Raw genomic sequence first — 20,412 nt, forward strand, 5'->3', positions numbered from 1 at the left:
GGTAGGGTTGGACTGATTCTCTTGGAGGTGTTTTCCTACCCAGCTAGTTCTATGATTTAGGGATCCACCAGTCTGGAAGTGGAAGAGGCTGGGTGGGATGTATATGAAATCTCTGGGTATAGGAAGGAAAAATGAATCCATTTGAATTGTAAAATTAACTCTTACATGTGAAGTATCTTCTCTCAAAGAAGTTTTTGTATGGTTCCTGAGAAAAACTCCATGAGCTGAACTGATTTTTGTTGGTCTCCATGAGATGCCAACAACCATCTCATTTTCTTATGGCCTGTTTTTCACCTCAACAGCTCTGTAATGTTCTCACCCAGTTTAATACACACTCAGGGCCTAACAACCACATGTCCAACCTTTCTGCTTCATCTGCTCTGCCCAGTCAACAAATTTCCAGAACAGAACCTTTACAAAGTCTAAAACTACATAGAACATAACGAGGTAGAACCTAAAAGCTGCCAAAACTCCCTCCTTCCAAAAGAATGCTTTGGAGAGGGATAAACTTGTCCTGGATGCTCTCTCTTTAGGACTGAAATGTTGTGATCCCTGTGGATTATCCCACCTGCTGGAGTTGGACCCTTGAGGGGAGCTCAGCCCATCACATGCCACAGTTCTCCTGCTGCAGAGGAACATTCTTCCAAGGAGAGTGGGGAAGCTCCAGGGTTTATACCTTTCTGGTGGTGCCAAACACCACTGTGTATGGATCTGGTGATTTGGAAAAGTGTCTTCTCGGACAGAACTAACTCCCTCAGCAGGAGCAGCTGCTCACTGAGCTGCTGTGGTGGAGCCCATGGTCCATCTCTCCTCACGTTCTAGAGCTTAGCCCCACAGCTGCAGGGAACTGAGGTGGCTCCTGAATCCCTTCCACCTGCCCACGTGTGACATCCCCAGGGGTGACAGCATCCCAAAGAATTGCCCTTGCATGGAAAGGTCTGGGGGCATTTTTCATTCTAGAGTGTTCAAACAAGCTGGTTAATGCCTCTGAGGTTTCTGTGTAGGGCAGAAGGATGACATGACCTCCTTCTCTCTTACCTGAAATGACTTTCTCTCTGATCATTTTTGGAATAGCTAGTATTGGCCATGGATAATCATCCTCCACATCCTCAGTTTCAGCCTCTCCTGGCAGTCTCACACCTTCACTTTGTACACGCTCGAAATAAAAGGAGAAATAAAATAAACACCAGTTCAACCTGCTTCATCCTTTGGCTCCACTGCTTAAATCACTGCCAGAACCTGGGAATGGCAACTGCCATTTCCAGTTCTCCCCAGCTTTACACCGAGAGCTACTCCAAGGGTTGCTGGTAAAGCCAAATTACTAGATGAACAAGTAGTAGACCTTGCAAAGGTTTGCAAAATCCCCAGGGAGAGCAACAGGAGATTTGGGCACTGAATTCCTCTGCAAATCTGTTTGTGAGGGCAAGGTGCAGGAAAAAATTGGGATTTAAAGCCAGCTTTTGACTCCATACGTCAAACCTCTAATCTCTGCCTCCAGGGGATTTGCAGAGCCACAGCTGCTGGAACGTGATGAGCACTGGCACTGCCTCCAGAAGGAATAAGGGGCTCAAAAAGATGTGGAGCCCCTTCCCCAGAGAGCAGCTGTGCCATGCAGAACAGCTCCACAGGCAAATCCCAGTCCATAGGTTTCAGCCAGCTTTTGACTCCATACGTCAAACCTCTAATCTCTGCCTCCAGGGGATTTGCAGAGCCACAGCTGCTGGAACGTGATGAGCACTGGCACTGCCTCCAGAAGGAATAAGGGGCTCAAAAAGATGTGGAGCCCCTTCCCCAGAGAGCAGCTGTGCCATGCAGAACAGCTCCACAGGCAAATCCCAGTCCATAGGTTTCAATGAGGGGTAACAATGGTGGGAAATTCAGGTGGGAGCAGATCCAGGGTCAGAAAGCAGCACAAAGCCAAAGGAGTGATCTCTTTTCAGGAGAAGGAGGAGGAGGAGGAGGAGGGAGCAGCATCAGGGCTCCCAGGGCACAGAAGGAAGCACAGGCCTGGCTGCCCAGCACACTGTAACACCAGCGACCCAGATGGAAGCTAAACCCAACCAAATGACAAGTTAAGCTTTGTTGGTTAGGAAGAATAATTAACAAATGCACCATTTTCCTGAAGATGTAGTAGATTTGCTACTTCTGGAAACATTTGTGATCTGATCTTTCTCTACATGACGCTCTAGGCTTTCCATTCTTGCCATCCACATCCATATGAAATTTTCTGCTCACACCCCTGCACCAAGGAGATCCCTTCATGCTTCCATAGCATGTGAAGGGGTTGGAATGGAGCTTAGAGCTCATCCAGCCCCAACCCCCTGCCCTGGGCAGGGACACCTCCCACCAGAACAGGTTGCTCAAGGCTTTAGCCAACCTGGCTGTGAACACTGCCAGGCTTGGGGCAGCCACAGCCTCCCTGGGCAACCTGGGACAGTGTCTCACCACAGCAAAAACTTCCTCCTGAGATCTAATCCAAATTTCCCTCTTTCAATGTATCCCCATTGCTCCTTGTCCTGTCCCTGCAGTTCCTAACCCAGAGTCCCTCTGCAGCTTCCCTGGAGCCCCTTCAGCTCCTGGCAGGTTGCTCTGAGGTCTCCACACAACCTTCTCTTCTCCAGGCTGAACAGCCCCAACTCCCTCAGCCTGTCCTCATAGGAAAGGAGCTTCAGTGCTCTCATCAGCTTTGTGGCCTCCTCTGGACTTGCTCCATAAGTTCCATCACATCACTCTCCAATCCCCATCCCTCACCACATACCTTTCCCACCCAAGACCACTCACCAGCTGTCTAGCTTCAAACTCTTTTCCCTCAGGACCTGGGCAGCTCTGGGGCAGCCTTGTGGGCAGGATGTTCTTGTTGGGATGTTGACAGTAAGTGTGGTCCATGTGCATCACCATGGGCTCGTCCTCTGCTGGCCTTGGCCTCGCTGGGAGAGGTGTTGGCCCGAGGAGCAGGTCAGGAGAGTCTCTTGCAGTCTCATAGGGAGTGTAGCCTGTGGGACAGACACTGAGTGAGGGGAAAGGAGTAGCTCAGGGAGGATGAGGGATTCCCATTGTGCTGAACCTCAGCTCTCCATGCCCCTCTGCAGGGCAGGGAAGGAGCCTGGAGGTCAGTGGTATAGGATCATAGCTCAAGCTGGAATGGACCATAAGGATCATCAAGTCCATTCCCTGCACATCCCATGGGCTGTGAGTGCCATCAGCTCCATCCCCTACACCAACCTGCACAGAAAACCTGCACAAATACTAGTTAACTAAAGAAAATACTGAAATAAACTATAATAATAAACCAAATATATACTTATTTTACTTAGAATACATGAATATAGTTATATGATATCGATGTAATATATAATAATAAAATAAACTTAACATTTTTTGTGTCATCTGAACTGTAAAATATCATCAGCAAAGGTAGAAAGCAGTAAAGGGGGAAAACTAATGTGTCTTTAACTGCATGTGGCTGTCTCAGCCCACCCCAAACAGCCCCCGGGAATCCTCGTGCTGGCACCATCACAGCTCACTGAGGAAAGGGTCACTGTAAAGCTGGCTGGAAAAACAGCTCTTAAATCCATGTTAAATGTCTCCACTGTGAGCCTGGGATGGAACCCTGGGGCCTGAGACTCCACAGGAACAGCTGAGCTCAGAAACTTGTCTGACTTTCCCATAGAAATGCCCCCAAAGTGGCTCCCCTGGTGCCCTGTGTGACCCCCAGCCCAGGCACTTCCTCGTGCTCTGTGCCAGCAGTGAAGCTCATCTCTCCCTCCTCTGCAGAGGAATTACTCTCCCAGTGCACAGCCACCTTTTCCTTATTGGAAAACTGTTACTATGTCAGTCTTAAACAAACCAAATTCCTTCCATTTTTGTGCTCATAGGTCATTCTTTTCCACCCTCTGGTCATCACTGCCTTCCCCTGACCTCCTCTTGCGAGGACATCTGCATCCCAGTGCAGAGCCCCAGGGATGAGGCAGCATCTCCCAGCAAAGGCTCCATCTGCAGAGCCTCAGTTCATCTGCAGTGCTGAGTTACTGGTTGGACTTGATGCTCTTTCCAAGCCAAGTTGGATGAGCCTTGAGCAACCCTTTGAATTGAGGGTTGAGAAAGGGCATTGTGTAGTGCCTGGAGGAGATCTGAAATAGTCAGGGTTTGAGCCTCTTGTTAAGGGGCTGAATCAACTCAGGGACATCTTTTCTGAATGATTCCATGAGTCCCAGAGACTTTTATTCTGTCCTGGCTCAAAATTTTCCCCTTTCTGCAAGAGCTTTTGCCTAACATCCAACCTAAACCTTCCCTGACACAGCTCCTTGCTGTTCCCTTGGGTCCTGCCACTGGTCATCAGAGGGAAGATATCCCCACCCAGCAGAGCCTGACCTTGCTTCCAGCCAGAAAACAACAATGATTCCATGAGTCCCAGAGACTTTTATTCTGTCCTGGCTCAAAATTTTCCCCTTTCTGCAAGAGCTTTTGCCTAACATCCAACCTAAACCTTCCCTGACACAGCTCCTTGCTGTTCCCTTGGGTCCTGCCACTGGTCATCAGAGGGAAGATATCCCCACCCAGCAGAGCCTGACCTTGCTTCCAGCCAGAAAACAACTGCTAGAAACCAGCAAAGTACTTGGTGCCCATCAACAAGGCTTTACCAAAAACAAACCTTGAAAAAAATCTTCAAGTTTGCTAAAGGCAACCACAGACCCAACATTGCCTCGAGCTCTTTGATCTCCAACACTTAAACCACCCAGAATAATGCAGGGCAGGGTTTCAAGGACCATGCAGTGACAGCAGGAGCTGTTGATGAAGTTATCAGCAGAGCAAGGTGTGGCTCCCCATGGCCATGTCCTTCAGCATCGCACCAAGGAGCAGCAAACGTGAGCTCCCAACTGCCAACATTGGCAGATGACATAAAGGGTGAGGAGAGAAGAAGAATGAGGACAGGATAATGAGAGAGCAACTGAGTCAACTGGTTAGTTGGGTCCAACCAAACTCTATTTTGGTCTAAGGAAACACAAATGTAAAGGTCCAGGAATGAAGCCTGTAAACATCACCTGTGTAGTGCAGACCTGGATCCTGGAGAACCGGGCCAGGGTGGACAGAGAGGCCAAAAGCTTGCAAGAAACTACATGGCATGAGTTCCCACAGTGAGAAATGGGGAAGCATCACTTTGGCATGGCCATTGCCAGGGAAATAAAGACCCACATCCCACATGGGCACACTATCCCTGTGTTCAGCCTGGAGGGGACTGGCTCCACTGTGCAGGGTGTCTGCAAGAGCTACAGCTCAGCCACGTGGCAAACGTGTCCCCAAAGCATGGCATGAGGGGACAGCTCCCCAGGGGCAGATTGGTGTCACCTGGGGGTGGGAGAGCTGACCTTCCCCAGAAACAGGGATTGTAGCCTGTGGAATTGTGCTGGGTTTGACTGGGATAGAGGTCATTGTCTCTGTAGCAGCTAATACAGTCCATATTTTGGATTTGTGGGGCTCAGCTGCCAACCAGAGTTAAACCACAAGAGGAACGTGGAGGAATTGGGGAGTGAATTCATAATATGCCATAAAATCACTTATGTTCATCTAACTGAAGATAACCTGGGAACTAAAGTCCTCCTTTCCACAGAACACCAATGTGAGAATCCCAGTCCTCATGAGCTGAAACCCAGAGCTCCAACTCCTCACAGTGCTGCTCTCCAGAAGTCTGTGCTCCTACACCAGAGCTATGATTGCTCCAAGGAAAACATCCCATTTCACCCAGGAGCCTATCAAGGATGGGCACAGACCCCACTGGTGGTGACTGACCCTGTGCTCATTAGCAGGGTCCATCCTGGTGAAGGGACAAGACGCAGGCTCTGCTCACCTGGATGTCCAGCGAGGGAAGGCGGCACATCATGCTGAATCTGATGGAATTCTTTGACAGCCTTCTGTTTGTGCAGTGGTGCCAGCAAGGAGCGAGAGCCCTTCCACACCTTAGCATCTGTCAGCAGCTTGTGGGTGAGTCTGCCATAGCTTTGTCCAAACTCATAGTTCAACATAGGGACATGACCCCCATAGCTGAGGAGGAAACCAGAAAGAACCATCACTGAGGTGGCAGTGGAAGGTGTCCACTGGTAGGATAATCCCATACTGGTTTGGGCTGGGAGAGATGTTAAAAGCTCATCTTGTTCTTGTCCATGGGCAGGGACACCTTCCACCAGCCCAGGTTGCTCCAAGCCCCATCCTGCCTGGCCTGGAACACTCCCAGGGATGGAGCAGCCACAGCTTCTCTGGGCAACCTGTGCCAGTGCCTCAGCACCTCACAGGGAAGAATTCCTTCCCAATATTCCACCTAATCCTGCTTTCTGGCAGTGCAAATTTGCTGTAGAGCTTTTGCAGGCTGGAAAAATCATGTCCAGGAACTCATGTGCTAGGAATGCACAGGCCCAGGGAAGGTGACTGGAGGGGCTGTGCCTGTGTGAATGAGTTGCTGGTGCTGGAGCAGCACGAGGGGAGCACCAAGACACGTGTGGCTCCACGTGAAGCCAGGCAGGTGTGTCTGCTCCACATGTCAGCATCGAACGGATTCCCAGGCCTGGATAGGCACAGGCTTGTGCTTGGGTGGGTGGAGGAACAGGGGACCAGGCCAGGGAGCAGCACCCACAAACTGGAAACTCACAGCAGGCGCAAAGCATTGGCTGAAGTCACTTCACCACTGCCAACATCCACAGTACCCACAAACTGGAAACTCACAGCAGGAGCAAAGCATTGGCTGAGGTCACTTCACCACTGCCAACATCCACAGCCCCAGTTAAAATGTCATTTCCAGTTAAACGTGCACCAGTTGTAAATTCTGCAACCCTTCTCTGCTCCATACAGTAACTAGGAAATTCCAAGTGTCTCTTGTTCTACACTCAAAAAGAAGAGATTCCTTCCTTGTACCCTCTGTGCCTCTGCACTCGTGGTGAGGAGCAGGACTGGGCTCAGGAGCCCCCCAGGGCTGGCAGGGGGAGGCAGGGGCAGGAGGCTGCTCAGCCCCAGGAACATCCATGGCTCAGGTTTTCTGGGATCTCTGTGCAGGGTGTGTGGTGAGGCACTGCTCTGCCCCCATGCCAGTGTCACTTCTCTGTGGCCGAGGGCAGGGCAGGTGCTGGAGCTCTGACTCTGCTCTCAGCCACCAGCAGAAACCTTAGCTGTCCCACTCTCACATTTCCTACTGGTGATGTTATTCCAGCACTGAAGAAAGGTAGAGCTGCCAGAGGCAATGGGCAGCCAGAAACATTCAATCAATGAGCCCAGTGTGGATCCAGGGATAAAGCCAGATGATGCATGAGGATCATAAGATGATGAATAAGTACTTTCCCTTCCAAATAGTTTCACCAGCAGTGAGCAGAGCTGTGCATTCACACTTGGCAGGTTCTCCCACTTTGCATGCAGGGTCCCTCCCCAGCAGCTCAGTGGCTCATCCCCATGGATTTTCCATAAGGTTTCCAACATGGGAAAGCAACTCCAGGACGATAAAGCTGAGCAAGAGCACAAATGACACAGCCTGAATAATTACAGGCTGGCCGGAGGGATTTTGATCATGAACAAAATAATGGTTGGGCTGAGAAAGGATTCCCTTCCCCAGCAATTAACCAGGAGTAACCTGAGGAGCTCAGCGAGTCAGTCTAGGTGCAGGGAGAAGGGAACTGCCACAGAGGGAATTACAGGTGCTGCTGATAGGAGCCTGGGGAAGGGAGCAGCCCCAGCAGGGCAGTTCAGCCCCTTGAGCTGGGGGTTTTGGCTGAGAACCCCGAGGGATCCTCTGTTTCAGCAGTTCACTGCTGCAGCCACTCTCAGGCCTCCCTGTGAGCAGGGAGCAACACACCTGCCCCAGGCTGAGCCCCACTTCACTCTGCTCTTGCTCAGCCCTATCTCTCCCATCACCACTCCCCAGACTGTGTCACCCAAACCTGCTCTGCCTCCCTGGTCGCCAGGGAAGAGCTCTGGCCCCAGGCCCATCCTCGCCTGGCTCCAAACCTTTCTCAGCTCTGCAGAGCCAGGACAGGGTGGGCAAGGCTGTGCTCAGTGCCAAGGATTCATGGGTTGATCCTTTCCCTGTGCACTATTTCCCAAACCATCCCACCCACTGGGTTTAGGCTTCTCTTGAGCACTGTGGTGGCATTTTCAACCTGCTGCTGTAACCACGTAGGGTTACAGCTGACCCAAGTAGCAGCAAACAGCTTTGGTGCCCTCATTGTGTTTGTGGGTTCACTGGCATAACCAGAGAGATGCTGTGATGTGCCACCTTCCCCCTCCTCCAGCTGGCAACCCACACAGGGAGGACTGTCTGCAGGCCATGGAGCCCAAGCCCTGGTGATGCCTTTCAGACTGCTCCTCCTTGCCCTCAGCCACCCAAAGCAGATGCAAAGCAGCACCCTCAGAGGCACCTCAAGGGCTTAAGGGGACACCACAAGGCTGCACAGCACTGAGAAATGCAGCAGCAGCATCTAGTTCCTCCTCCTCCTCCTGCCTTCAGAGGCTGCAGCAGCTCTGGAGAGGAGCAGCCCCAGCTGCTGTGTCAGTCCTGGGGCTTGGAGCTGCTCCTGGGGGAGCTGCCTGCAGGCAGAGGTGAGCAAGGGAAGGTTTTGAGGCTTTTGGGGGGGGTATACAGCCCCTTCCTTCCTGCTCCCCATCTTTCCCAAGCTGCTGCCAAAGCACAGCTTTGACAGCACACATGGAGTAACACATCACAGTGGTCAGATGGGCACAGCAATGCAAACGTGCTAAAAAAACAACCCCAGAGCTTATATAAGTGGGAAGGGACAGAGCTCAGTAATGGAAAAATCCTGCATGTCGCTGTGATGGGAAGGACTAATCACTGCAGGAGCAGAGTTAAGGAAGGAAACATAGTCCACTCTCTGTCTGTGCCTTGAGAACTGCCTCCTGCCTGTGCCCGCCCTGCCTGGATGGCATTCCCCGTGCCAGAGCTCAGTCTGGTCCAGCAGCAGCCCCTCCTGATGCCCATCAGGGCTGGCCTCAGGCTGGGCTAATCCCAGTGATTTTGTACCAACAGCAGCTGTTTTTCCCTCGGGGCTGCCCAGCCCTTCCCAGCACATTCACACATCTCATAGATCACATCTCACACAACTCCTCTATTCATCCTGAAACTGATCCCTCATTTCTGCTCTTCATGTCTTCCCTTCTCACCTGTAACTCATCACCTCTTTACCCATGGCAGTTTGGTTTCTTCTTTCCAAGCCTTTAGAGAAGAATGCTACAAAAAGCTCTGGAAAGAAATCTAACTACACGTGGCCTAGATCCCCAGCATCCCCAGCCCCTGACTCCTTCCAGCAGCAGCACTGGGCTCTAACCCACTGACCAGAGCCTGTCATGCTGGGCAACTATTTACTCCAAAGAGACTTTTAAACATCCTTGATGCAAAAATCACAACAGCTTGGAAGCCAAACCCTGCACAGTAGCTCTGGTAATGTTTGGCAGCTTACATAGAAACAAAAATGGGTAAGAACAACAATTTTGGCTTTGCCCTCAATGTACTATGGTCAGTAATTATAGTCTGCTGTAAGGTGGTGCTTCTCCTGGAGCTCTGTCTCCCCCAGAGCACTGCTACAGGGAATATTTGAGAGTGTCTTTCAGAGAAACCCAAACCACCGTGAATCATAAACACTCCATGATCCAGAGCGATTTGCATTGGAAATGGACATTTTGGATGTTATAAACACTCCATGATCCAGAGCAATTTGCATTGGAAATGGACATTTTGGATGAACTTTAGAACTTACCCCGGGATGTAGTGAGGGCTTGGAATGTAGATGTTGTTGTTCTTGAAGGCTGCCATGGTGACACTGCAGCTCTTGGTGGTTGTGGGGGGAAGGAGAGGCAGTTTGCTGCTGTTGCCAAGGGAACCTCTGATGTCACCACCTGACAGGGTTCCATCTGCAGCACACATCTCACGTTGCTCTGGACACAGCTTTTTGTTCTCCCACCTGGAGATTTTGGATGAGCACAGACATTTTATAGCACTTGTCAGGTTTCCTGAAGGCTCAGAGCCCTGGGGACAGCAGTGCCAGATGTTCTCCAGAAGCAGCCCCAGCACAAATACATGTCCATGGCACAGTTCTTGCCCAACACACACACCTCAGGAGAGCTCAGCTGTGTGTGCCTGGTCAGGCCAGTGCTGAAAGCACACACCAGGCCACAGGACCTGCTTCTGTCAATGAAACCTCAAGGCAGAGGTTCAGGAATTCACCAAGCTGCAGTGGAAGGCTCAACCCTCCTCCTCACTGCCCTCTCAGGCTGGCTGCTTGGGGATGTGATCCTTCCCTGCTTCAAGCAGGATAAAGGTTGTTCCCATTCCAAACATCATATGGTCATGTCTTGTGTGTGGTGGGTTTCTCCCCTTTCCAGCTGAAGGTAGGCCCAGAACACAGAGCTCCTGTTTAGTGAGCAGCCTAGAACCCTACAATGGTTTGGGTTGGAAGGACCTTAAAGCTCATCTCATCCCACTCCCTGCCATGGGCAGGGACACCTTCCACCAGCCCAGGTTGCTCCAAGCCCCATCCAACCTGGCCTGGAACACTCCCAGGGATGGAGCAGCCATAGCTCCCCTGGGAAACCTGTGCCAGTGTCTCACCACCCTCACAGGGAGGAGTTTCTTCCTAATATCTATTCTAAACCTGCTCCCACCACCACATGCCCCTACAAAAAGTCCCTCCCCAGCTTTCCTGGCTTCCCAGAGCCACTGTGCCCAGAATGTCCTCAAGTCAAACAGCCCCCCCATGCCAAACATAGCTATGTGCTAAACATAGCACCAACATCATTTCCACCAACTCCACTACCAGCCACCAGCCTGGTTCCCTGCCAAAGTCCCTCATGGCCTTGAAGAGCTCAGCCATGTGGCTGCAGAACCATTTTAGGGTGTCAAAGCTACTTACCAGAAATCATAGAATATTTTGGGTTTGGAAAGGACCTTTCAAGCCTATGTAGGCCAACCCCCCTGCAGTGAGTAGAGATATCTTCAACTACTTCAGAGCCTTATCCAACCTGACCTTGAACACTTCTAGGTATGGGGCATCCCCCACCTTCCTGGGCAATCTGTTGAACACTTACAGGTTGCTCTCACCTGTTTAGGTGCCTATACTCCACCCAAAATTGTATCTGAGGAGATAAAAGTGCTGCTTTGATTCTTGCCCTTGGTGCCTAGACTGAGAGATCTGGTATTTCCAGGCTTTAGAAAATGTATTTGAGTTTGCCCAAGTACCTGAGCTCTGAGGAGGGGCAAACCTGACCAGCAGCTCCAGGTCTGCAGGGTGGATGGGTCTGCCAGGGGTATGAAGGTTCTTCTCAGAGGTGCACAGTGAAAGACCTAGAGGGAACAGGCATAAGATACAAGGGGAAATCTCACCAGACACAAGGAAAAAGTTCTCCTTTATGGGCACAGAACAGCCCTGGGACAGGGTCAGGGGTGACATCTCCAACCTTGGAGACTTTCAAAGCCCAGAGGCACCCCAGGGGAGCTTTGAAAGTAGCTCAGCTTCTAAAGGGCAGGTTGATAAGGGACCTACACAGGCTCCTCCCAGCCTAAATCATCTGATTTTAATACTGAGATGAAAAAGCTTACTGAAATACAACACCAATACAGTCTGGTCCATGTTCCATCAGCCCAGCACCTTTCCCTCATTTCCAGAACTCCCTCAAAGCTCTTTCTAACTGGCTGGTGGCTGAACCCTCCAAACCTGTAGGTCATACACTTACCAGGGCTACTGAACAATCAGACCGAAATATCAGGGCAGACAGGTAAAAAAGTAGAAATTCATTTTGTCAAGGTTATCATTAGAATTTATTGATATGAGAGAAACTTTGTATGTCAACATGTCAGCGGAGGAACAGCTGTCCTGACGTGACAGAGGCACAGCAGAGCCCATCCAGGTGACACCACAGAGCTCTGGGAGCTCCCTGTGCTGAGTACAGGACACCACACACACACCTGGGGGTTACCTGGGTACATTTTCTGGGACAGGGTAGAAATACTCCAGAAATAAGACACCTGTGTGGTTTTGCCAGGTGAGAGTACCCAACAGGCTGCAGCAGGAACCCACGGGCTCTGACTCCCAGTGCCCAGCACCAGACAGGGAACACAGCTCACCCCAGGCCCCTCCAAAGGGGAATGAAATACCTGTTTGAGGGGGAGATTCATCTGAGCCTGGGCAGTCCTTGCAGGGAGATGAGATGACTTGGGCCCCGTGGCTCCTCAAAGGGGCTCAGAGGAGCAGCTCAGACAGGGACACCCCACACAGCCCCTGGGCTGGGTCTGCAGCAGGACAGGACAGGAGAGCTAGGCACAGCCCTGCTGAGGGAGCTGTGGCTGGGGCACTTCACAAGGGAGTTTGTTCTGCCTGGGGAGCAGACACAGCCTTGCCACGCTCCGTCCTGGCATCTGCCAATTCAGAAGAAGAGTTTTTCTCTCAACACAATTACCCTTGTGTTGTCACTGTGCTGACAGTCCCTCTCAGCAGTGCCCTCTCACAGCACAGACAAGTGAGCTATGCTTGTGGCTATGATAAAAATTATCATCTTTACTGGAAATACATACTATGCTGGATGCTGCTGAAAAGAAAGCCAAGTGCTGAGCTTTCATCTTCTCCCAGTTCATGAAGTATTTGGTTTGGTCCTTGCTAAACAATTAGAGAGGGAACAGCAGAGTATTCCCCAGGCACCTGGTAAATCCACAAAGGATTTATTGTAGAAACAAGCTGAATTCTCTAACTCACTCCAAATGGATTTCAGAGCCCTCTAAAACCCTCTAGAGAATGAGCCATTTGTGACATGACACAAGACACACAAGCCAATCCCAAGTTCAATGGGTGACCAGCTCTGCATGGCATGGAGCACCCAAACCAAAGGGCACACCCACACTGTGGGGACGTGACCGTGGCAGTGAGGGCACCTGCCCAGCTGATAGCACAAACCTGCTGCAGACCTGGAGAGGAACCTCTGACACCACACACACATGTGAATGGACACACATGTGCCAGGGGTGACCCACATGCTGCTCCTGTCCCTCCTGTGTGAGCTGTGACAAGTGACACAGAGGGCTTGGCTCTCAGCCATCAGGTTTCACCAAACCTGAGCTCCCTCTCACACGTAACAGAGATCTCATATTGATGGGTACTTATACAGGATTAATTGCACATCAGTCCATTGTGGCTACAAGTTCATTAGGTTAATAAATCTACATAGTGACAGTAGTACAGTATCAGCTACTTCTCAATACAAACTCCCTACCCTAACCTTAATTTGTAGGTCAGAGGAAGCTCTTATGACCTTCCCATGACCTTTAACATTCATCTTCAAAATTAGTTTTTTCTAGACAAAAAAAAAAATCCAGTGTGGGGAAAATGCACATATATAACCAAAGCAGTGCTTGACAACCACAGGAAAACAGAACATGATCTTGGACTCTTGTTTCAGCATCCTCTGTAGACCCTGGCAGTGTTACTCCCAAAGGGTTGCTCAATGCTCCGTCAGTTCCCAAGTCCCTCAAACCATCTCCCAGCTCCAGATGCTTCTAGTCTCTCACTATTGTCTGTAGCAAGAGCACACAGAAACACTTGCTAATGTGCACAAGACTTCCATCTGATTCAATGGAATAGCTCCAGAAGGCTCAAGTCTTTCCTTCTAGAAGCTGTTCTTGAGTGGTAGAGCTCTCACCGCCCGGCGCCTGCTCTTCCACCCAGGAGAGAGCTCCGAGTCCCTCCAAGTTTTCCTCATTCCTTTTGCCCAAAGGTGTGTGGGTATCCAACAAACCCCCTCTCACAGTATTCCCAGGAAATGATTCAGAAGAGGAGATGATTTTTCAACCAAGTGAGATCCTCTGGTCCTGTGTGTCAGACCATGGCCAATAGAATGAGCAGCTGCCACGGCCCAGTCAGGGGAGGGGAGCAAGGTGGCCTGACCCATCTTCTGTGAGGTACAGGCAAAGAGACCCCAAAGTCACTCTGTGCTCAACAGTTTGTCTCCTTTTCTGCAGTCAAATGTTTGACTCCATTTGCTCTAGCAGGAAGTGATGAATCATGTCAAAGGTGGGACGATCTTTTATGTCCCTGCTCCAGCACTTCAACATCAGGTCGAACACAGGGTTAGGACACAGAGGAGTCTGGGAGAGATAGATCTGAAAGGAAGAGAGTTACAGCTATTTCAGTGGGGTTCTCAAAAAAGAGCTGAGCTTTCACTAACACCAAAAGCCAGTTTCACTCTGGGTTTACAAGACAGCCACCATGCAACATGGGAAGCCCATTCAGCCTGAGCCTGGCAGTGCAGCCTGGACGGAGCCTCGACGCCACCTCAAACAGCACCACGGACACTTTGCCAACTTGTCTGATGAGCTGGTCACAAAACAGGCCTTTGTCCCCCAGAAAACATGAATGCTTCAGAGGGATTTGTCTTCCAAGAGACAGCAAAACACAAACCAAACTGACCACAATAAAATCCAAATGCTTTCGACTCACCGTAGACAACCCATGAGGAATTCTAAGCACCGTGACAGCTTGTTAGCAGAGACAGAAAAAACACCTTTTAGAGCTTATCTACAGCACAGCTTGGCAGAATGATCTTTTTTTCCCCCCACTCATTTCATCTTCTAGGCTCTTCACTAAATCATTAGCATTTGGGAGACAGGGAATAAACATTTTATTGCCCTGAATTCTTTGGTGCTACAGGTGAATTTTGGGAGAACAGGTAAATGTTCTGAACTGGCACTTCACTGGTTTGGGTACTGAGGAGATGGAGTGTTCTGCCTCATCACTGGGATCTGCTGAGGGCAGCAGAGTGGAGTGCATAGTCCTGCCTGGGAGGGAGAGGGGACAGAATGACACAGACAAGCCCTTCAGCAATGGGAGATGGCCAACACCTTCTTGGCATATGTGGAGATACTACAGGGAGTATGTAATCCCTGGGAATAACAACTCCTCCTTCCTCAAGGAGAAGAGCAAGAAGATTGTGTAGGAGAGCCTGGAAAAACTAAGGACAGGGCAGAGTGAAGTGACTTAAAGAAGCACTGGACAGGGCCCAAGAGAGGAAAGAGGGACTCCAAGAGAGGAAAACTGATGGAATGAACCCAGATAAAGGGGAAGAGAGGTGTGACCCATGTGAGAAGATGAGTAGCAGTACAAGCAGAGACTTTTGCAGACAAGGTAAGGCCAGCAGAAAGGCTCTGGAAACATCCACCTGGATGGGACCAGCTCAAGTGAAGGAAGGAGTCATGTTGGCTTCCTTACCTGCCTACCCTGGCTCCGGAAGAACTCTCCTGTGTTCTCAATGACTTGCTCATCCGAGAGGAGGCTGTAAGGCTGTTCCTTGCACAGGACAAACATCTCCCAGAGGGTGACCCCAAATGCCCAGACATCACTGGCTGTGGTGAACTTGCCCTGTGGACAGAAAGGATCTTGTAAGCACAGGTTGTTCACAGTGCACATTCAGCAAAACCCATCTCAGTCTGCACCATGTGCAGCTAAATAGGAGTATGCAGGAGTCACACCTGAGAAAATGCTCCAAAAAGAACCAGCAGAGCAGGTGAACTGCTCTGTGCAATGCACAAAGGGACTGAGGCATGACATGGCTGTTTGAGGGGCAGGAGCAGTGTGTGGGACCCATAGGACAGCTCTAAGGTGCAGTTTTCACTGGGGCAAACCTCTTGCAGCAGGGAGCAGGTTCCAGAGAAAGCCACAGATTTCTGTCCCTCCTGAGCCAGTCTGTGTTTGCAGCAGTAGGGAAATGATCTGGAGTGGGGGCAGACAGCCACTGCCTACCTCCACCCAAACCAGCAGTGCATGCAGAAGAGCCTTTGATGGGGAAGCAGAGCCCTCGGGGTGAGGGCAGAGCCAGGGCAGACTCCAGACTTTGAGAGAAAGGCCCAAGATAATTTTGATCTTTGCACATGTAAGAAGTCAGTGACAGTCTCTGCTTGCTGTCCCTGTTTTGTGTCTCCAAAAATGTGCCCAAACTGGCTGTGTTTGGAACAATGTGTTCCTGGAGAAGCAACAAGACGATTGCTCAGAAAATAACTGAAAACACTTGGGGGCTGGAGGGCCTGTTTGGGCAGCAAACATCCAAGCCTCACATTACCCAGGCTTATCTGGCAACCCTTGCAGTCTGTCAAGGTTTGGAAGATGTTCACACAAGGAAGATGGGAGTGACTTACGGTTTAGATGCAGCTGCAACCAAAAAAGAAGGTGAATTTAGGAAAGCTTAGGCCTGGCAGTCTTTATAGCGGAGGTAACTACAGTTTTTCTGGGTACTCAGAGAGTGTGTTGTAAGGAAGTATCAACAAGTGATCTCTCCAACCAAGGAGACTGCCTCCATTTGGATGTATTTGGGCTGTGGAACAATGTCCTGAGGGGAGACAGCAGGACCCTTAAATACAAAACAACATCCCAAGCTCAAAACCAGGCTCAGCACTTGAGACTTCAGAAGTTTTGTCTCTGCCCCTTTCTCAGCTTCCCAGCTGGGGTAAGAAGCACAGAGAGGCAATTTCCTTACTATTCCAGCAGGAGCAGGAATCCTGAATGCCAGGCACAGAACAGAAATCAGGCCCCAGATGAGGGCTGAGGGCAGGGATGGCATCCAGAGGGACCTGGATAGCTCAAGTGGCCCTTGGGAATGTCATGAGGTTAACAAGACAAAATGCTGGTGCTGCACTTGGGTCAAGGCAACCCCCTGGATCTATCCAGGCTGATGATGAAGGGATGGAGAGCAGCCCTGGGGAGAAGGACTTGGGGGTGCTGGTGGGTGAGAGGCTGGACATGACCCAGCCCAGAGCTCCCTGTGTGCTGTGCTCATCCCACAGTGTGGGCAGCAGGTGAGGGCTGAGACCTCACCTGTAGTGCTGCCTCCAACTCTGGGGCACCAACATCAGAAGGATGTGGAGCTGCTAGAGCAAGTCCAGAGGAGGCCACGGAGATGCTCCAAGGGCTGGAGTATCTCTGCCATGGACCCAGGCTGGGAGAGCTGGGAGTGTTCAGTTTGGGGAAGAAAAGGCTCTAGGGAGACCTTAGAGCCCCTTTCAGTGCCTCAAGGGGCTCCAAGAGAGCTGCAGAGGGACTTGGGACAAGGGCCTGGAGGGACAGGACACAGGGAATGGTTCACACTGCCAGAGGGCAGGGATAGGTGGGATACTGGGAAGAAATTCTTCCCTGTGAGGTGCTGAGGCACTGGCACAGGTTGCCCAGAGCAGCTGTGGCTCCTCCACCCCTGGAAGTGTTGCAGGCCAGGTTGGATGGGGCTTGGAACAACCAGGGCTAGTGGAAGGTGTCCCTGTTCAGGGCAAGAGAGTAGACTAGATGACCTTCAAAGGTCACTTCCAACCCAAACCATTCCATGACCTGTGCTGTATTTACAAGGACACTCTCCTTTCCCAAGATACGAGTTATGTCCAACACAACCCAATGGACCTCCCACCTGGGGCCAGTTGCAGCACACACTGTGATGCTGTAAGCACTGTCACACAGACCTGTGTTACTGTTTCAGGGGCACAAGGAAAATCTGAGGAAGGAAGCCAGAATGGCTCTGTGCAGTCCCTACCAGCAGGATGCTTTCCCAGGCCATCCAGCGTATGGGCAGCACAGCTCTTCCCTGGATCCGGTAGTAATCCCCACTGTAGAGATTCCTGCTCATGCCAAAGTCTGCAATCTTGATGGTGTAGTTGTTCCCCACCAGACAGTTCCGAGTTGCCAGATCTCTGTGCACAAAGTTCAGAGATGCCAAGTACTTCATCCCAGAGGCAATCTGGGTGGCCATGTACAGCAGGTTGGAGTGGCTGCACACAGGGAAAACAGAAAGGAAAATCAGTGCAGTTCCTCACACTCAACTCTTTATTGCATTTGGTGTGTTACAGTGACCTGTCAGAACTAAACTGTCTCATTTCAGGGTAGGAACAGCTTCCCCTGCCAGGCTAGGCCAAACTCCTGAGGTGACTAAGCAGGATCAGACAAGCTGTCCCTGACATTCAGGCCATCACAATATGACATCCTTTAGACTTTTTTTTTCAATATCAAACATTTTCAAAGAGCTCATGCATCAAAGCATTGACGTTTTGCAGAGAGACATGAAAAATTAAGCTGTACAACCTCAGAATCTCATATCACAGGAGCTGCTTGGCCTGGTATTTCAAACACCACCTCTACTGCAGGTTGTATTAACATAAGTGTCACTTCACACTGAAGAGAGCTTACTTTTAAATAAAATATCTCAAACATCACTGAAAATATAAACAGGTGCATTTTCCATCTAATATAATAATATAATTCCTCCATTAGCAAAATGAAATGGCATTAATAGCATCATTCACAGAGTTTGGACCACCAAACTCTCAGTGTTCTCCACACACCGTTACTCTGTGGTCTGTTACCTAAATGACAATACTGTAACTCATCTAGTGATAACAGATGCAATTATCTATTATAATCAGTAGCTAAGCTATTGCTATGATTAATGCACAGGATTCAGAGGCAGCCCCTGACCCCAGCAGAGCCCTGGCAGGAGGGTCAGGGCACCACCCCCCTCCCAGCCCTTCCACATGGTGAACACCACAACCCAGCTGGGTGACACTGTGCCCAGTCCCAGAGTCAGCTCAATGCTCCTCCTGATCTAGGTGTGCCTGTTGTGGCCCCAGAGGAGGAGCTCTGCCACCCACCTGTCCTCTGTTCACCTGGTTGTTGGCTTGTGGCATAGGAGTGGGCAAAGCCTCTAAGATCCCACATTCTCCCTTCACCCTGCTCAGCTGCAGTTCTGTCCCTGCCTGGGGCTGCTGCTCTTCCCATCTGAGCAGCCTTGTCTTTCCTGTCCCACCTGCACCCTGGGAGGGTCCCATCAGCAGCTTCTTTTGGCTCCTGCCCCCCTGCTCAGCCAGCTCCACAGGGTTCCATGCAGAGGGGCAGGACAGGAGATGCCTCTCAGCAGACTTGTCATCGTGCCTGAGGGCCAGCACCCCAAAAATCTTCCTTGGAAAGGCTGACCTGAAGCTGCTGGAGAAGCAGCTGGGGAGGCTCAGTCTGGAGAAAGTAATAGCCAGGTGGGGGTTGGTCTTTTCTCCAGTAACAGGACAAGAGGAAACGGCCTCAAGTTGTGCCAGAGGAGATTTAGGTTGGATATTAGGGAAAATTTCCTCATTGAAATGGTGGTTAGGCATTGGAACACACTGCCCAGGGCAGTGGTGGAGTCACCATCCCTGGAGGGATTTAAAAGACATGTAGATGTGGCACTTGGGGACATGGTTTAGTGGAGGCCTTGGCAGTGCTGGGGAGTGATTGGAGTCCACCTTGGAGGGCTTTTCCAACCTTAATGATTCTGTGATCAATAGACAGCAGAGAGACAAGCAAGGAGATGCATTTCAAACACCAAAGAGCCATAAGGACTGAAGAATGTGTGAGCTCTCTGCAGGAAAGGGCTGCTCACCACGTTTGATGCACCAAACACTGGTCTGGAGAGACAGGTGGGCTGGCTGGACCTTGCCACGTCAGTGAGACATCACAGGCACCAGCAGAGCCAAGCTGCTCACTTTGGCAGGGGATTCATGTCAGTAAACAACCCCTCTACAGACAGCTACCTGAGCTAGCTGGACTGTCTGCCTCTAATGTGACACTGTCTGGCTGGAAGGGACAAAAGAAGAGGCTGAAGGATCAGCAGGAGAGAATGAAAAACTAGAAGTAGAGCCAAGTAATGGAAACTAAGGAATAACAATGTGAGTGACAGTGCTGAAGTCAGATGAGAAGCCAGAGGAGATAAAGAAGAAAGCACATTTTGAGGCTTTAACCAGGGGAAAAAAAAAGCCACAAATCTAAAGAATGATGTTTCAGATGTGCAGAAAGGGCAGGAGACTGGAGAGAGCTGAAATGTGTCTCTTCTCAGACACAAATCCTCTCTCATCCTACAGCTCCTGGCATGTCCTGACTGCAGGATGTCAGGTTAACCCTCCCAACAGGACCACTGACAGGTACTGGCAGTGTCTGGACATGGAAAGACTCAGCCATCTCCTGTCCAGCACATCAGACCTGGCTCTGCCTCACTGCCTCATGCCTGGACTACAAATCCATCTAATCCTTTGGAGAGGAACATGCCAAAGGCCCAGCAGTGCTGCAGCCTCTGATCAGGGCAGGGTTCTTCATCAAGCAGAGTATGTTAGCCCTACACAACTCTCCTCTGAGGAAAGGATTTCTGCAATAGCAGAGATGCTTTTGTCAGATTTAATCCTTCCACTGAGGAGGGAAACAAGTGCCACCACTGACAGAAAATGGTTTTCTTTGCCAAACATTCTCCTCCTGTTAGCTGATGAAATCTTTCCTTAGTGAAGCTCCACACACAGCTCCCCTCATGTAGTATTTTTCAGACATCCAGAGAACATATGAACCTTCTTAGAAGCCTAAGAGACATTCTTCAGTTTCATCCCAAAATTCC

General features: G+C 50.5%; 1 protein-coding gene across 1 annotated transcript in view; it reads right to left on the reverse strand.

Annotated features, from left to right (window-relative positions):
• Nucleotides 1-13,993: 13,993 nt before the first annotated feature.
• The window catches only part of LOC103807008 (discoidin domain-containing receptor 2-like), a 32,301-nt gene continuing 25,882 nt past the window's right edge, over nucleotides 13,994-20,412 (reverse strand). Inside the window, exons 14-16 of the mRNA XM_009079729.1 lie at nucleotides 17,542-17,776; nucleotides 15,240-15,389; nucleotides 13,994-14,134 (exon numbers count right to left, since the gene is read on the reverse strand). Coding sequence (XP_009077977.1) covers nucleotides 13,994-14,134; nucleotides 15,240-15,389; nucleotides 17,542-17,776 — 526 coding nt within the window. The remainder of the gene's footprint in view (nucleotides 14,135-15,239; nucleotides 15,390-17,541; nucleotides 17,777-20,412) is intronic.

Source organism: Acanthisitta chloris, unplaced genomic scaffold (assembly GCF_000695815.1).
Source record: "Acanthisitta chloris isolate BGI_N310 unplaced genomic scaffold, ASM69581v1 scaffold1240, whole genome shotgun sequence".
NCBI lineage: Eukaryota > Metazoa > Chordata > Aves > Passeriformes > Acanthisittidae > Acanthisitta > Acanthisitta chloris.